Source organism: Dromiciops gliroides, chromosome 3, assembly GCF_019393635.1.
Source record: "Dromiciops gliroides isolate mDroGli1 chromosome 3, mDroGli1.pri, whole genome shotgun sequence".
Classification (NCBI taxonomy): domain Eukaryota; kingdom Metazoa; phylum Chordata; class Mammalia; order Microbiotheria; family Microbiotheriidae; genus Dromiciops; species Dromiciops gliroides.
Window position 1 is genome coordinate 189,520,638 of NC_057863.1, and position 16,797 is coordinate 189,537,434.

Genomic DNA, 16,797 nt, shown 5'->3' on the forward strand with positions numbered 1-16,797 from the left:
TTATCTAAAGTCCATGAATTTGATTGTAAAATATTTTGATAGAATATTTTTTATATTTTGATAACCAAGGAAATTGGTTTCCTTTTTAATCCTAAGTATTTTATTTTATGCATTTACAACATTATTCTGAGAAATCTCTAGGCTTTACCAGATTGCCAAAGGAGTCCTTAACACAAAATGAAAGTTATTGTAGCCCTGACCTAGAGGCAAAAGCCCAGAACCATTCCATCCCAGTCCTTGAGTTCACCTAAGGAAGCATTGCTGCACGTTTGCTTCTTTATGGGGCAAAGGCAGAATAACTTGCTCTTCCTCACAACTAACTGTTGCTCCTGCTATTTCTCCTCCATTAATTAGGAAAAAGAGAACACATAACCCATAGAAGGTGTTTTGATGGCCAAGGGTAACTTTTGTACCTCTTGCCCCTTAGATCAAACCTGAATCAAAGTCAGAAAACATGTCCTCTCCTGCTCTAAACAGCAGGAGCCTTCCTACTGCAGCCCCTGCCTTTCCACTTGCTAAAGAGGGAAGCATCAGCTGTGAAATCTCTCTTTCTCTATTGCTCCCAGGCTTCTGGCCAAGGTTCCTATAGCACCAGCAGGCAAGCAGGGAGGGGGAGAAGGGAGGGCCCCCAATGATGGGAACAGGAGGGAACATGTTTTCAGGCTTTGATTTAAGCTTCATCCCCGGGTCACGGGGTACATCTGGCATCAAAACTTGCTCTGGATACTGAGCATGTCTTAGAAGCTACAGAGGAGAGTGCTGACTTTGTGTGCACCTAGATCAAAGGACAGCAGCAGGGACTTAGGTGGAGCCTCTTCCCCATTCAGAGGAGGGGCAGGTACTAATGATGGCACCGTTCCTGTAGGCATAGGGAACAGGCAGAATCATGGCCCTCTCCCAGGACTGTTGAGAGTTTCGTGGTTCTCCAAATACAGGCTAACCTACTAAAATAAGATGCCTTCTGAAAGAGGGATGGAGGGGAGAAGATGCATATACATACATGTGTGTATGTAAGTATGCCCCTACCTAAGGTTCTTCTAAGTTCTACTGGTTACTAGAAAACACAATGCAAATTCACTATAAGAAGGAATTGTTTCATTCTTTGTGCACTTGGTGCCTTAATAAATATGTGCTGAGAATCCATGATGAAAAATGCTCTCTACCTCCAGAGAAAGAACCGATGAACTCTGAATGAAGACTGAAGCAGAATTTTTTCACTTTCTTTATTTTTCTGGGAGTTTTCTTTTGTAACATGGCTAATATGGAAATGTATTTTGCATGATTTGACAGGTATAATCAATAGAATGCTTTCCTTCTCAAGGGGTGGAGATGGAGAGGAAGAGAGGGAATTTGGAACTCAATAAGTATTTTTAAATGTTAAAAGTTAACATAATTGAGAAACAAATAAAAAAATTTAAAGAAAATTGATTCATATAAAAGTACCTATCAAGGCTTCTTGACTTATGAACGCATAGAAGCCTTAGAAACTTTTCAAATTCCCCAAGTAAGAAATATTAGTGTTTCTGTTTTCCATCATGTCAAAGAAATTAAAGGTATTTATAAGAACTCAAATTGCAGAGATTTGCACAATAAAATTTTATGAGACTTCAAAAATATAAATATTTGTTGAATGATTGAAACAATACCAAATGGGGCAGTCAGTTCTGAAGCAACAGTGTTATAAATGGAAGAAGCTAATAATAGCAGATGGTTGGGCTGGAATTGTACCCAAGTGCTTTTCCTCCCCTCCCAACTCCCACCACCATCCAACTGCCCCCATTAGAGTAATCAGGACCTACCAGTAGACATCCACTTAGCTGACTTATCAGTGTAACCCTAATTAGAATATCTGACAAGCTTTTGGTGAGCCATATAAACAAACAGGTCAAATTAAGGTGCTTCCATGGCTTCCAGGAGAAAAATGCAGATTCAAATGTCCTGGTGATGTGATTACTGCAGCCTGTGAATGATTCTTGCCTTGGAACTCAACTAATCCAAAGATAAATAAGTGTCCAGAGACAAACAACCTGGAATACCAGGTGGCTACATAGGAATTTCTCAGCAGAGGGTCATATGAGAGAGAAACTGAGATTACCCACCTTCCAATGCTATAAGGGAAATATCCTTCCAATGCCATACAAGGAGGATTCCTGTTTTACTCTTAATCTATTCATATACACACATAATATATACTACCTTTCAAGTAGGTCTAAAGATTTCAAATTGAGTCTATTCATTACTTTCTCTACCAGAAAACTAAATAAGAACTAGCATACTGAGATATGTGGATATACTGACTTTTTATATAAAGTGTTTTACACATTACTCTAAAATATTTAACAACAAAAATGGAAAATAAGAGGTAAACTAAAGGGAAGGACCTCATCTGCTTGTGGCAAATAAAATCGAGTTCCCCATGAATATAGATATGCACAAAAATCTAACAATAACTATTATGTCATACACAATCAGAGGGAGGCATTGTATTGATTATTTTTCCTTTGTTAACAAGGGAGGGCTCAATTTTAGGGATGGAGAAAATTTATAAGGGACTGCAATGAAGCAAAAATACTCAATGCCAAAAGTTATTTTTAAATTGAACAATAATAACAAAGCAATCAAATATCAAAGAAATGAAAATATGTAGAGTTAATTTAGGGGCTGATTCTTGGTTTGCATTACACCCACCACCTCATTTGCTTTAAATCCTAGATCTAAAGAAAGATCTTGGATCCTAAGGTAGTGTTTAATTTCATGGCTGCTTTAAGGGTATTTTTAACTTGCATGTGTCCAACATCCCTTAGTACATTTCCCAAGCAAGGAATTAAGGCTTTACAACACACACACACACACACACACACACACACACACACACACACACACACACCCCACACACAAAACACACGCACAACACATTAAATCTCTATTTCAAGGATAGTTCCAGAATAATAAATGCTCCATTGAAAAAGTTTTAATTTATAATAGGAAATATGCTATAGCTGATTATACATGAGTAATTTATCAGTGCTTCTTCCAAAGCTAAACATACAGAAAGACAGATCCAAATGAATTATTTTTCTAGGCTCCAACATAGAATCACAAGGGAAAAGATGAACTGAGAGAATTTCAAAATGCTTTATTTTGTTTAATTATCATTATATTTGGATTATAGTTTAATACAAGCATTCTTAATGTGTTGGGGGGGGAGGATAAGGGAGACCTGAATTTCTCAGTAACTCCTGGTGTGCTAATAACCCTTTTCAACAATAAGTCAGCTGATTTCTGCAACTTAGTATTAGAGTTGCCAGAAGTACCTAGAAGTTGCATGACTTGCCCATAATTATACAGGCCAGTGGACACCAGAGGCAAGGCTGAACTCTACAACTTCTATCCACTCCACAATAACACCTCTCACTTTTGACCATAACACTAAAGAACTGACTGTGTTATCTTCATTTGTTATTTTTCCAACTATAAGAGAAGATAATATTTACTACCCTGGACAATTTAGTCATGTTATTCATGCCAAACAACCACTAATCATATATTCAACTAATTATTATTATCAGGCAAAGTTGACCAAAAACAAAAAACAAAAAACCGGAAAATGACAAACGTTGAGAGAGGCTGGGGGAAAAAAGCCCTATTAATACACTGTTAGTGGAGCTGTGACAGAATTATTTCTGTCATTCTGGAAAGCAAATAGGAACTATGGACAAAAAGTTACTAAGCTGAGCATATCCTTCAGCCACTACTAGGCCTATACCCCAAAGATATCAAAGAAAGAATCAAAGGTCCCTATGTATAAAAATATTTATATCAGTTCTTTATTGTGGTAGCAGAGAATTGGAAACTAAGAAGGGTGTCCATCAATTAGGGACTGGCTAAACAAATTGTGTATATGGTATAATGGTATACTATTGGACTATAAGAAATGATGAGGGAATTTTTTCAAAGAAACCTAGGAAGACTTGCATGAACACATACAGAGTAAAGTGAACAGAAGCAGAACAACAATATATACAGTAACAACAACATTGTAAAAACACATAGTCTTGAAAGGATCAAGAACTATTATAAACACAATGACCAATTATAATTCTAAAGGACCCATAATGAAATATGCTACCCATCTCCTGAAAAAGATGTTATAGACTCAGGAGATAGATAGACTAACTGACTGACATATAGACACATATAAATTTTGATTACAGACAATGCAGGAACTTTTTTTGCCTATTTGATACAAAAGTTAGGGGTGTTCTCTCCCTCACTCCCATGGTAGTAAGGAAAGACAAGAGATTTTTGTTAATCTATAAAATTTTTAAAGTTAAAAAAAAATTAAATGAAAAGGTATTATTGCCATTGAGACCAACCCACTCTGCTGATTTTAAAACAAAAATCATGTTAGTACATATGGAATGTTTTTCTCCTTTTAGAAATGACAGATCTCCCTCTATATGATCAAAACAAATATCCCAAAAAATTACTTCAATCCTACTAGTTCACCTGTGCCTAGAAACTACAGTATCCTCTCCTCTTTAATACTAAAGAATATAATTACTGTTACAAAAAACACACATACAAAAGTTATCACCTTTGTTAAAAAGAATGATTATAATAAACTGTATTGGAGTACTTGGTTCAGACAACACCAGATTAATTAAGCAGGGCTCTCTACAGGAACTGAGAAAGGATATGAAATTAAGAATAGATAACTATGTGGTTGGATTTAGTTATATTTCCAAATGTTATGTTAATAGATTGACTGGCACGAACAAAAGGGACCCAACCAGTCAATCTGTTAACAACTATCTTGAATTATGGTCATAATTATGGGAAACTAAGTATAATAATATGGACATACTCCAAAATGTTATAAAATTTAACTAGGTTATTTTTGGAACACAGTAAATTAAGGCTATTTTTAAATAAGCAAGTTTAAATATAGACACATACATATAATATATGTCTAATTTTAGGTCCAGGTTAATTTTCCCTTTTTCCCATCTAAAGCTCTGCAGTTAACTCTCCCCTGAGACCATTTCAACTACTACTTTACATTGCTAAATTTTGCCAACAATCTGCTCATCATTCAAACAGATGTTTCTGCTTTCAAGCCACTGGGAACCTCAGTGATCCCATTCCCCCATGTTAAAAATAAAAGAAATGGGGGGGGGGGCCAGCTAGGTGGCGCAGTGGATAAAGCACCGGCCCTGGAGTCAGGAGTACCTGAGTTCAAATCCGGCCTCAGACACTTGACACTTACTAGCTGTGTGACCCTGGGCAAGTCACTTAACCCCAATTGCCTCACTAAAAAAAAATAAAAAAGAAAAAAAGAAAAGAAAAGAAAAGAAATGGCAGGATACTAGGGAACATCAATAAGGAATTACCTATTTATATGACTTTAACCTTCCCTTACAGAGATCCTTTTATTTTTCCATTTTTTTTAAACGTAATTATGTTGCCAAAGAAATGGCATTAGCATTCAGTTTATTTAGTAAGATGCTACTGATGCTCACTTCTCTGGAAGCCATCTGCAGAAATTTAAGAAAACTGTCCCCTGAAACTTCCTGTATACATAATATAACAAGGACAATCTAAGAAAGTGATTTCTTGAAAAAAAGGTATTTCTTTTAAGTGAAAAAGTAGAATTGAACAATATATATCTTTCCTCTTTATGTAAATTAATCTCTCTCTCTCTCTTTATGTATCTTTATATATATATATCTTTATATATATAAATATATATCTTTACTTTATGTAAATTAATATCTCTCTCACACACACACACCCCTCTACCTGTCTCTACTTCTTTCCTTCAATTTAGTTTTTTACTTTTTCAACTCTTCCCCCACCCCACCCCACCCCCAGCCACCTTTACTTACTTCGGTAACATCCATGACTTTGATAGCTGCCAGCTGACCAGTCTTGACATGTCGGCCCTAAAGAACAAAGTAAAGAAAGAATAATCAGAATTAATGCATCTTCCATATCATCATTAATGAGAAGTAGGGTAGATAAGAAGTTTCCAGTACAATTACCTCTATGATTGTCTTCACATTAACAAAGATATGATGAAATAGAATGACTCTCCAAATATAATAAGTTTGTAATACCAATAAAATGTTATTTAAAATAAATTACAATTAATCAACAGGACAATTAGTTGTACTGACATGTTCTGCTTAAACATCAATTCCCTAGCTCTATTTTCTTCATCATCCATACATCAAGTCCTAAACCATTAAGATTAAAGATTGATCGCTGCTAAAAGTACTCCCTCCCCCCCCCCATAGGCACCCTGAAAAGTAGAAAAAAAATTGGCCAAATAAATAAATACAAATTTTAAAACCCGAGGTTCTAATCATGACCCTAAGCATAGCATCACTACAGGCCTACTTTTATCAAATGAGAATGTATCTAAAACACTTTGCAAACATTAAATACTATCAGTACACATTTATGTAACAGTTTACAGTTATAGGGACAGGCAGCTAGGTGGCGCAGTGGATAGAGCACTAGCTCTGAATCAGGAGGACCTGAGTTCCTGAGTTCAAATGTGGCCTCAGACACTTGACACTCACTAGCTGTGTGACTCTGGGCAAGTCACTTAACCCTCACTGCCCCACCAAAAAAAAAAAAGTTTATAGTTATAAAGCATTTTCCCTATAACCACTTTTGAGGGAGGCAGTACTAAGCTTTATTAGCCCCATTTGACAGATTAGGAAAGTCCAGAAAAATCAGTGAAGTAAATTGCCCATGGTCAAATAGTACTGGTGCCAGCATTCAAACCCAAGTATCTCCTGATTCCAAGTTCAATCCACTTTCTACTACAATACAAACACCAGAGAAAGGTAAGCTATTTCTATTATTCAGTTAACAACACTCTAAATGCTGAGTGTGTTGCCATGAAGATTTGTTAATTACTTTCTAAGGCATGTATATTAAAGATGTCTGGAGTACTGAGCTACACACTGGTCAGGTGCATACAGAATATAAATTTACCCAGAATTTTTCTCTTAAATATATCCCCTCCTCAAACCTTTTTCCTCCCTTCACCTTCAAAGGAAGAAAAAAAAAATGTATATATGGTGCAAGTAAAGCAACATGCACTTTTAATGGGTAGTTAATACTGACACACTTGTGTATCAAGTTGGCCAATGGCAGCATCTTTCACAAAACCATTGGTTCAAAGCTCAGTACAAAGTACATTCTTTTACACATATACAGGTAAGATGGTTTTACAGGATGATGCAAGATTCTGGAGCAATATAATATGGGAGAGAGATGGATTTGAAGTTAGGAGACCTGGGTTTGATTCCCAGTTGTTTAATTCTCAGTTTCTTCATCTGTAAAGTGAGGGAGTTGGTCTTAATGGCATCTAAAGTGCCTTTTTCAGCCATAAATCTATGCACTTATGCACATCCTAGGGGACAAATATGAACATTAGGAAGTAAAAGACAAAAGAAGTATGCAAGGAGGAAAAGGAACAGGAAACTGAGGAAGACAGATAGAAAATCTATTTCCGATCAAGGCTTTAAAAATTAAACATTCATTGTTTTCATTAGAAATTATCAGAGGATCAAAGAATTCTAAAAGGTAGGAATGCAATGACTGGAAAGTCACTTATGTTTCCTTATTTACAAAAGGGAGGTAACAAGGAGTTAAAACTATCTTTTTTCACTGGGTTGTTGTGAGAATCAAATGAGATAATGTATCTAAAGCAAACTATAAATCTTAAAGCTTGGTATGAAAGTCAGATATAATTATTAGAGCTGGAACAGACCTTTACAACTTATTAAACTCTAGCCCCCACAAATCCATTTCTATTTCCGTACCATTTCAAACAGCAGTTTGATGTCATTCTTTTCCCAGCCAAATAATCATCTTCTGATTAAATTATCACTGTCTTTGTTCCTGAATCACTTCTTTTCTGTCACTAGCCACCGCCACCACCACCACCCCCTAGAAATACTGCTGGTTAATTTGGTCATTTTCCTAGGTGTAAAAATCTTCCTAGACACATCAAGATTGATTTTTTAAAAGGACTAGCTGAGAAATTACTAATTCTGCAGCATTTGGAGAGAGGAATATTTGTGCTTATTTTTTCCTCTTAGAGGCATCGTGAAGATAACAATTCTGAACTTCTAATTAACTTCCTGGACTTTCTTAAGAACTGACACATATAGGAACACTAACAAAAAGGTAAGTGGCACAGTGGATAGAGTGGTCTTGAGGCAGGAAGACCTGAATTCAAATCTAACCTCAGTCACTTTACCCTGTTTGCCTCAGTTTCTTCATCTGTAAAATGAGCTAGAGAAGGAAATGGCAAACCACTTCAGTATCTGCCAAGAAAACCTCAAATGGGGTAAGAAGGAGTCAGATATAACTGAACAACAAATTATTCGTAGGGCTATGCATTTGTCCAATTATTCTGGAAAATAATTATAATAGAAAAGACACAAAGCTGTGCAAATCCTCTGGTCCTGTGATACTATTACTAAAACATATATACCAAGGTCAAAGCCAGAGGACAAAGATCTCATATGTTCAACAACAATTACAACAATATTTTCTGTAGTAGCAAGAAACTGGAAACAAAGTAAATGTACCATCCATGGAAAATGGTGGAAGATATATATAAATGAATATTGTTACAATTGCAAGAAAATATCAATGAAGGGATTCAAAAAAACATGGCAAGACTTGCACAAAAGGAGAGCAATATATTCAATATCTGAATATCAACAAAATTGTCACTGAAAAGTGACTGAACTTGTATTAATTATACAGATCAAGAGTTAATGAAACACACTTCCCTGCAATATAAACAATGGAATGCACACCAAGAGGATATGGATTCAAATCTCACCTCTAAAACTTAATACTTTGGCAAATGGCTAAACCTTTCTGAGACTTAGTATACTCGGTAAAATGAAAGGATTTCTCATGTCCCTGGTAGATTGATGATCTTATGATCATATTCTCTTGATAGAGAAGTAAGGAAACTAACTGGGCAGAATGCCTCATGCAGTGCAGTATCAGGCACAGCTTTTATTTGTCTGTTTTCCTTGTTCTTTTTTGTTATACAAAAGATCTAAGAGGTGAGGGGTGGGAAGAATGAGGAAAGAAGGATTCAAAGGCCACAATTGTACCATGTTCCACAGATTATCCTGGACCACTTAAAACTGAACTTGCAGTGTTCTAGCATCTCTTCCACTTCCCTACATACACTTCAACTTCCACTAATGGTCTATTAGCCACACTTACTCTGCCACAACTTACACCCCAGGAAAATGATATAGCAAAAAGATATACTGGTAAGTATCAATTAAGGATCTGTGACTTCACCAAAGCAGATACCAGCCCCAATGGCACAGAGATAACCCAGTCATACAATCTTTATACATCGCTATGACCACAAAAATTCAATGACTAGTGGCCTAACCTTTGGTCATGAGCCTCACTGAATTAACTTGGTAGTACCTGACAAAACACAATTCCAGGAGTATCAACTTTGACAAGTCAGGGTTCCCCCCACAACAAGACACCAGAAGGACTCTGGTATAGGAATCACACATAAAAGACATCAAAATATTTAGAGTGCTTAAGTTTTCAAAGCAGGGGCACCTGGGTGGCACAGAGCATGGAGGGCAGGGCCTGGCATCAGGAAGACTATCTTCCTGAGTTCAAATCTGGCCTCAGACACTTACTAACTAGGTAATCCTGGGCAAGTCACTTAACTGTGTTTGTCTCAATTTCCTCATCTGTAAAATGATCTGGAGAAAGAAATGGCAAATCACTCCAGTATCTTTAACAAGAAAATCCCAAATGGGGTCATGGAGACTTAGACATGACTGAAAACAACAACACACAAAAGTTTTCAAAGTATACAAAATGTGCTTTAAAAAAAAAGTGAACTGGGAAGATTAATCAGAAAATGTATTTGTGATTTTGTCATATGAGTCCTTAATCAGTGTTTGCTGGTGACATAAAAGAGAAGACATCTGATATTCACTCAAACAGCTTCATAATTTTTGAACATTCCCATAACTACAAAAAGATCCCCAGTCCTGTCTCAGACACTTGTCAGTTGTATAACTCTGGACAGGTAACTTCATTTCTTCTGTAAAATGAGGCTAATAACATCCCCTCCCTCGGAATCAAACAAGAGGATGTTTGCTACAAAGTTTGCACACTTTAAAATGCTATTGAAATGCTAGGTATTATTACTAACTATGCCTCTGAGAAAAGGAATTGCCCTTTCTGGGCCTGTTTTCTTCATTTGGAAAAATATTTGAAAGGATTGGATGGTTTGTTGACACTATTACTATGTATTATATGGAAAAGAAGAATTCTAGGGAGGGAGGACTACATGAGAAATTATGCAGAACTTTCAACAGCCCCACGCCTCTCCCATAAGTAAATGGCTAAGTTTCATGAAAAGAAATATGAACTAAGAATTCACAAATGTACGTTCTGTTCTTCCCATATAAATAACCCTAAATACAAAAGTTGGGCATTCTCAGTTTATTCTGATCCTCTATATTGTCTGATTTTAGTATTCTTTTGCAAATTCTTTCTTCTTTTTAAAAAAAATAGGACACAGTCAAAATGAGAAAGATGAGAGAAGATAATACATAAAAGGAAACTGAAAGGGACTAGAGGAGAGGTACCTGCAGTGTGCTGTGGTGGAAAAAGAAGTCCAAAGAGTTTAGAGAAGAACAAGGAGAGTAATTAAAGAGTCAACATGGTTGGCCTTTGTTCATCCTAAAAATAGAGGTTGTGATCTGATCAATAAGAGGAAGGGGCCCAGGGTCACACAGCTAGTAAGTGTCAAGTGTTTGAGGCCGAATTTGAACTCAGGTACTCCTGACTCCAGGGCCAGTGCTCTATCCACTGTGCCACCTAGCTGCTGCCGGTCTCGCCCCCCCCCCCAGACATTTGAAATTCTTTTGATCTGTGAAAACAGGTATCTTTTCAGCTACCAGTCATATACCTATATAGCACCTGCTACTGCCCTGCCCATGGAATGACTTCATTCTCTCTCTCTGTGCCTTCCTTTCCACAAGAGTAAAAAATAAATAAAATCAAAAATCCCAAAAGTTTGAGGATAATTTGTGGGCTTCCTTACCATAAAACGTATGGAGACACTTTAATCTCAAAGCAATTTTTACCCTGCATCGTTACTTCTGGTACTATGGGGCTTATGCTAATTTTGGGGGTGGGGGGGATTTTTTTTAACTGACTTTTTCTTTGCTATGAGCCATTTGGATTCTGGAATAAGAAGAAGAATCTGTTTTTAAATGACCTGTTGGCTTAGAATTGGATGGATGGATGGATGGATGGATGGATGGATGGATGGATGGATGGATGGATGGATGGATGGATGGATGGATAAATAAACTGTGGGAAGAAACTCAACCTAGGGGAGCAAGACTGGACTCACCCTGAATTGCTGGCTTTTGCTTTTGGATCAGTTCAGTACGAGGAAAAAGAAAAAAGGGCTGGCATCAAAGCTAAATAAATATATTTGACAGGAAGACTAATGGAAATTGGAAAAACTTGAAATCTTGTTGATAAGCCTTTGATCCTAATTAAAATCACTGTCTTTAACTCACAGGTAAAGTATCAAACGAAAGACATTTTTTAATGAAGTTTTGTTATAAATTCAAAATAAGTCCTTAAATTTCTGATATTCAAGCTTTTTTTTGTTTTCTTTTTTGAAAAAGGCCTTTGAGGGGAAGCTAGGTGATGCAATGGATATAGCACCGGCCCTGGATTCAGGAGAACCTGAGTTCAAATCTGACCTCAGACACTTGACACTTACTAGCTGTATGACCCTGGACAAGTCACTTAACTCTCATTGCCCTACAAAAAAAGGGGGTGGGGAGCCTTTGCCAAGATTTCCTTCAACCATAGCTTTTTGAAGAAACCCAGTTTATAAGGAGAGGGCAACATGTTATAGTGGAAAGAACACTAGATTAGGAGCCTCAAAACCTGGGTTCACATCCTAGCTCAGATAATACCTATTTGATGTTGGAGAAGAAAGTCACATTCTCTCCTAGTCTTAGGTTTATTTGTAAAAGAGAGTTCTCCAAGTCCCTTTCACTGTTGACATCCTGTGATTTTGTGTCTAAAACATTGCAACTAATGTCGAGTTCGACTCATAATTGTTATATATAGAAAAGGTGCTTGCAAAAAGGTCATTTGGGGGGAGGGGGAAGCAATTGGGGTTAAGTGACTTGCCCAGGGTCACACAGCTAGTAAGTGTCAAGTGTCTGAGGCTGGATTTGCACTCAAGTCCTCCTGAATCCAAGGCTGGTGCTTTTTCCACTGTGCCACGTAGCTGCCCCAAAAAGGTCATTTTTAATATATTGTTTCTTCTAGTCCAGCTCCATCTAAAGTTTTTTCTTTGGTGTCCTCACCTATGGTTTGTCTTTGGTTGCCTCACCTTTCAACCTGAGGGCCTATCTTGAGGCCTTTTTTCAGGAGATACAGAGGTATCATCCCCCTCCCAAGGAGAACTAACTGCTAAGTTTAAGGAAGTATATCATCACTAGAGGTTTTTGTTTATTCAGGGTTTGGTTTTTTGCATTTTAATAGCAGACATGACATTAAGATCTATAGGATAGAATTTCAGATACTACTTAGCTAATAACTTAGCTTCTCTCAAAAGAAATCATGTAGTTTTTCAGCTCACTGTGACCATGGTTAATTCTAGTCCTTTTCAGGATTCATAGTTGTAACAACTCCTGTAGTATTTTTATTAACAAACAAATAGTGATAAACAAACCATTTACTTCACTTAAAGTTGCCTATAAATCTCTTCTTAGTAATTCACAGAATAAATGTCTGGCAGCCAAGGACTTGAAATTCATTGAATAACACTAATACAATATTTTATTACAGTGATTCTTTTGTGTATCAATCTTATGGGCAGTTAGGTGGCACACTGCTGGACCTGGAGTCAGGAAAACATCTTCGTGAATTAGAAGTTGGTCTCAGACACTTATTAGCTGTGTGACCGTGGGCATGTCACTTAACCCTGTCTGCCTCAGTTTCCTCATCTGTAAAATGAGTTGGAGAAGGAAATGGAAAATCATTCCAATATCTTTGCCAAGAAAATCCCAAATGGGGTCACAAAGAGTGGAACAGAACTAACAACAAAATGAGGTACCTTGAAAAATGCTTAGCACATTACAGTAGCAGCTACTTAATATAAGTTGGTTGACTGGCTAACCTTTCTCTTCAGCACAATGTCTTTTACTATATGCTTTTACAAAGGAGATATGATATAGTGCAGAGAAGGAACAATGGACCTATAGCCACGAGACCTGGGATAGTTCTAATAATACTTGAACTACTGGTTAATTGAACAGGTCCTAAACGTACAAAATGTTGCCTATGTCTATGGGTGCCATAAATAAAAACAATAAGTGTGATGAGCAGATTCCATCCATTCTCAAATGTTTGTAACTATTCGTGTTGCTGAAGTACAAGCCATCTGGTAAATGAGCCTAACACTCATCAGAATTGGCTCAAAGACCTTAATCTCATCAGAATTGGCTCAAGGAGGGAATAACATACCCACTCAACTGGGTGGAGTAATCTCTCTCTCTAACCCTGCAGGAAAGTAGGAGGGGAAGAGGATAAAGAGAGAGGGGCAAAAGAAGGAAGGGCAGTTGGGGGAGGGGACAGACAGAAGCAAACCCCTTTTGAAGAGGGATAGGGTGAAAGAAGATAGGTGATAGAATAAATATCATGGGAAGGGAATAGGATGGAGGGAAACAGCTAACAATAGTAATCATGAAAAAGAGAAAAGGGGGGAAAATTGTACAAAAAATATTTATAGCAACTCTTTGTGGTGGCTAAGAATTGGGAATGAAGGGAATGTCCATCAATTGAGGAATGACTGAAGAGGCTGTGGTGATATTGTGCTATAGGAAATGACAAACAGGATGATCCCAGAAAAACCTGGAAAGACTCATATGAACTGATGTATAGTGAAGTGAGCAGAACTGGAAGGACATTGTGCATAGTGACAGCAGGATTGTTTGATGAGTAATTGTGAATGACTTAACTACTCTCAGCAATACAATGATCCAAGACAATCCCAAGGGACTAATGAGGAAGCATACTATCCACTCCCATAGAAAGAGCATTTGTGGATTGAACATATATAACCTATACCAGATTGGTTGCTATTTTGTGGAGGGGGTAAAAAAGGGAGGGAGGGAGAAAAATTTTCAAACTCTAAATCTTATGAAAATGAATGTTGAAAACTACCCTCACATATAACTGGAAAAAATAAATTAAATACAAAATATGAAGTACAAGCCATCTGGAATTAAAGTTAAACTTTTAAAATCTTTTTAGTTCCTCACTCTTTGGCTAGCAATTCTTTATAACTAAGATTATTTCCCCTATGAAATTATGCTTAAACCCTTCATTTCCCCATCATCTCCCTTTGTTTTTAAAATATTAGCACCATACTGAAAATGTTTTTAATCTGCCATTATTTTAAAATATTTTATATAAGTTAGATTGATTCTGTGAATCACAATATAAAATGTATACTTTTGCAATTCCATAATTTATAATTCCTTAAATCAATCAGTCAATTGAATTTATTTTCTCTTATGAGCAATGCATTGGACTAGGACCTAAGCGTATAAACAAAATGAATGAAATAATTTTGACTATGAATTTTCATTCGTAAGAAAGTCTTTTTTAAAAAAGACTCTTCTCCAGACTCTCTGGACTTCTTTGTCTACCATAGCCCATGCAGGTACCTTCCTCCACCTCGTAATCAGTTTATATTATATGTTGTCATCCCCCACTAAAATGTTAGCTACTTGAGAGCAAGTATTTTTGCTTATATTATATTCCAAGTACAATGCCTGGCACATACTAAATACTTAATAAATGCTTGTTGATTTGACTTAATTCATCTAATTTTCCCCTCTAAGGAATAAAACCCAAAGGAGAATGCAATAAAAGCATTATCTTTTCAGATGAAGGAAGGTAAAAATACATTTTCTACAAATATCTAACATCTTTTAGAAGAATCTTTATGATCCAAGCATTCTGGAGAGCAATTTGGAACTACACCTAAAGGGCTACAGAACTATGTATATCCTTTGGTCCAGCAATATCACTGCTAGATTTATATCTCAAAGATATTCCCAAAAAAAAAAGAAAAGAAAAGAAAAGCACCTTTATACAAAAATATTTACATCAGCTCTTTTTGTGGTGGCTAAGAATTGGAAATCAAAGGAATGCCCATCAATTGAGGAATGGCTAAAGAAGCTGTGGTATATGATGGAATATTACTATGCTAAAAGAAATAACAAGCAGGATGATTTCAGAAAGGCCTGGAAAGACTTATATGAACTGATGTATAGTGAATTCAGGAGAATGTTGTGCACAGTAACAGTAATATTGTTTGATAAAGAACTGTGAAAGACTTAACTATTCTCAGCAATACAATGATCTAAGACAATCCCAAAGGACTAATGATGAAGCATACTATCCACCTCCAAAGAAAGGACTGATATTAACTGCACACGGAACGAAGTATGCTATTTTTAACTTTCTTTCATTTTTTCCCCTTTTATTCAAGTTTTCTTTTTCTTTGTGGTGGGCAATGAGGGTTAAGTGACTTGCCTGGGGTCACACAGCTAGTAAATGTCAAGTATCTGAGTGTCAAGTGTGTTTGAACTCAGGTCCTCCTGAATCTAGGGTCAGTGCTTTATCCACTAAGCCACCTAGCTGCCCCCTTATTCAAGTTTTCTTATACAAAATTATTAATATGGTAACGTTTTACATAATTGCACATGTACAACCTGTATCTGATTGCTTACGGCCTCGCGAGGGAGGGAAGGAGGGATAAACTTTGGAACTCAAAACTTTAAATAAAGGAGTATTTACTGAGAGAGGAAAAAAAGAATCTTTATAAATATGTTAAACTAATTGTTGGGGGGGGGGGGCGCTCCGCACTTGACCTTGAAAGTGATAACACATAAACAGCAAACCAATAAAGCTGGTAAAAGCTAGGAATCATAGATGCTGGAGGAGTTGTGGGAAACTGACATACTGATTACACACTACCAGTAGAATAGTAGATTTTCCCAGCCACTCAGGAAATCAATTTGGAATTATCCAAAGAAAACAATTAGAAGGGCCACACCTTTTGCCTTTATGCCCTATAATGGGTGTCAAAAACAAAACTAAAGGCCCCATATATACCAAAATAATAGCAAGGGGGGGGAGGGGGGGAGAGATAACCAAGGATGAAGTGGATGCCTACAAACTGGAAAAACAACTAAACAAGTGAACAGGTTGGATGGAGTCAGAAAGACCTGAGTTCACAACTTGGCTCTGATCTTGGTAACAACTTTGGAAACAGACAGAATGGCCATGCCAAACAATAAAAATTGGAGTCTGCAAAGTTAACACCCAAAAAGGAGATATGAAAAGACACACACCCCTGGCTTCTTTGCAAAGGGTAAAGGATCAAGGATGTAGAATACTGCATATAAGCTCGAAACCTTTTTCTCTTATTCCTTTGAATGGAGGGATAAATAGAGTGAAAAATGTAACTGATATAAAAACAAAACCAATAAAGACACGTGAAAGGAAAAATGTAACACTGAAGAAAACTTAACCCGTCCTGCTCTATCAACTTTCCATATAGCTAGAGCCTAGAGCTAGTAGAAACTGTTTGTCACCTTCCTAAAAGAGTGGTACCTGATCCAGAGTTTCATAGCTTGTGCTTGGCTAACCTCTTAA

General features: G+C 36.8%; 1 protein-coding gene across 1 annotated transcript in view; it reads right to left on the bottom strand.

The window, feature by feature from the left end:
* Positions 1-16,797, bottom strand: part of MAP4K4 (mitogen-activated protein kinase kinase kinase kinase 4) — a 289,640-nt gene that overhangs the window by 150,699 nt on the left and 122,144 nt on the right. The window contains 1 exon segment of the mRNA XM_043994116.1: positions 5,889-5,945. Within this exon segment, the coding sequence (XP_043850051.1) occupies positions 5,889-5,945 (57 nt within the window).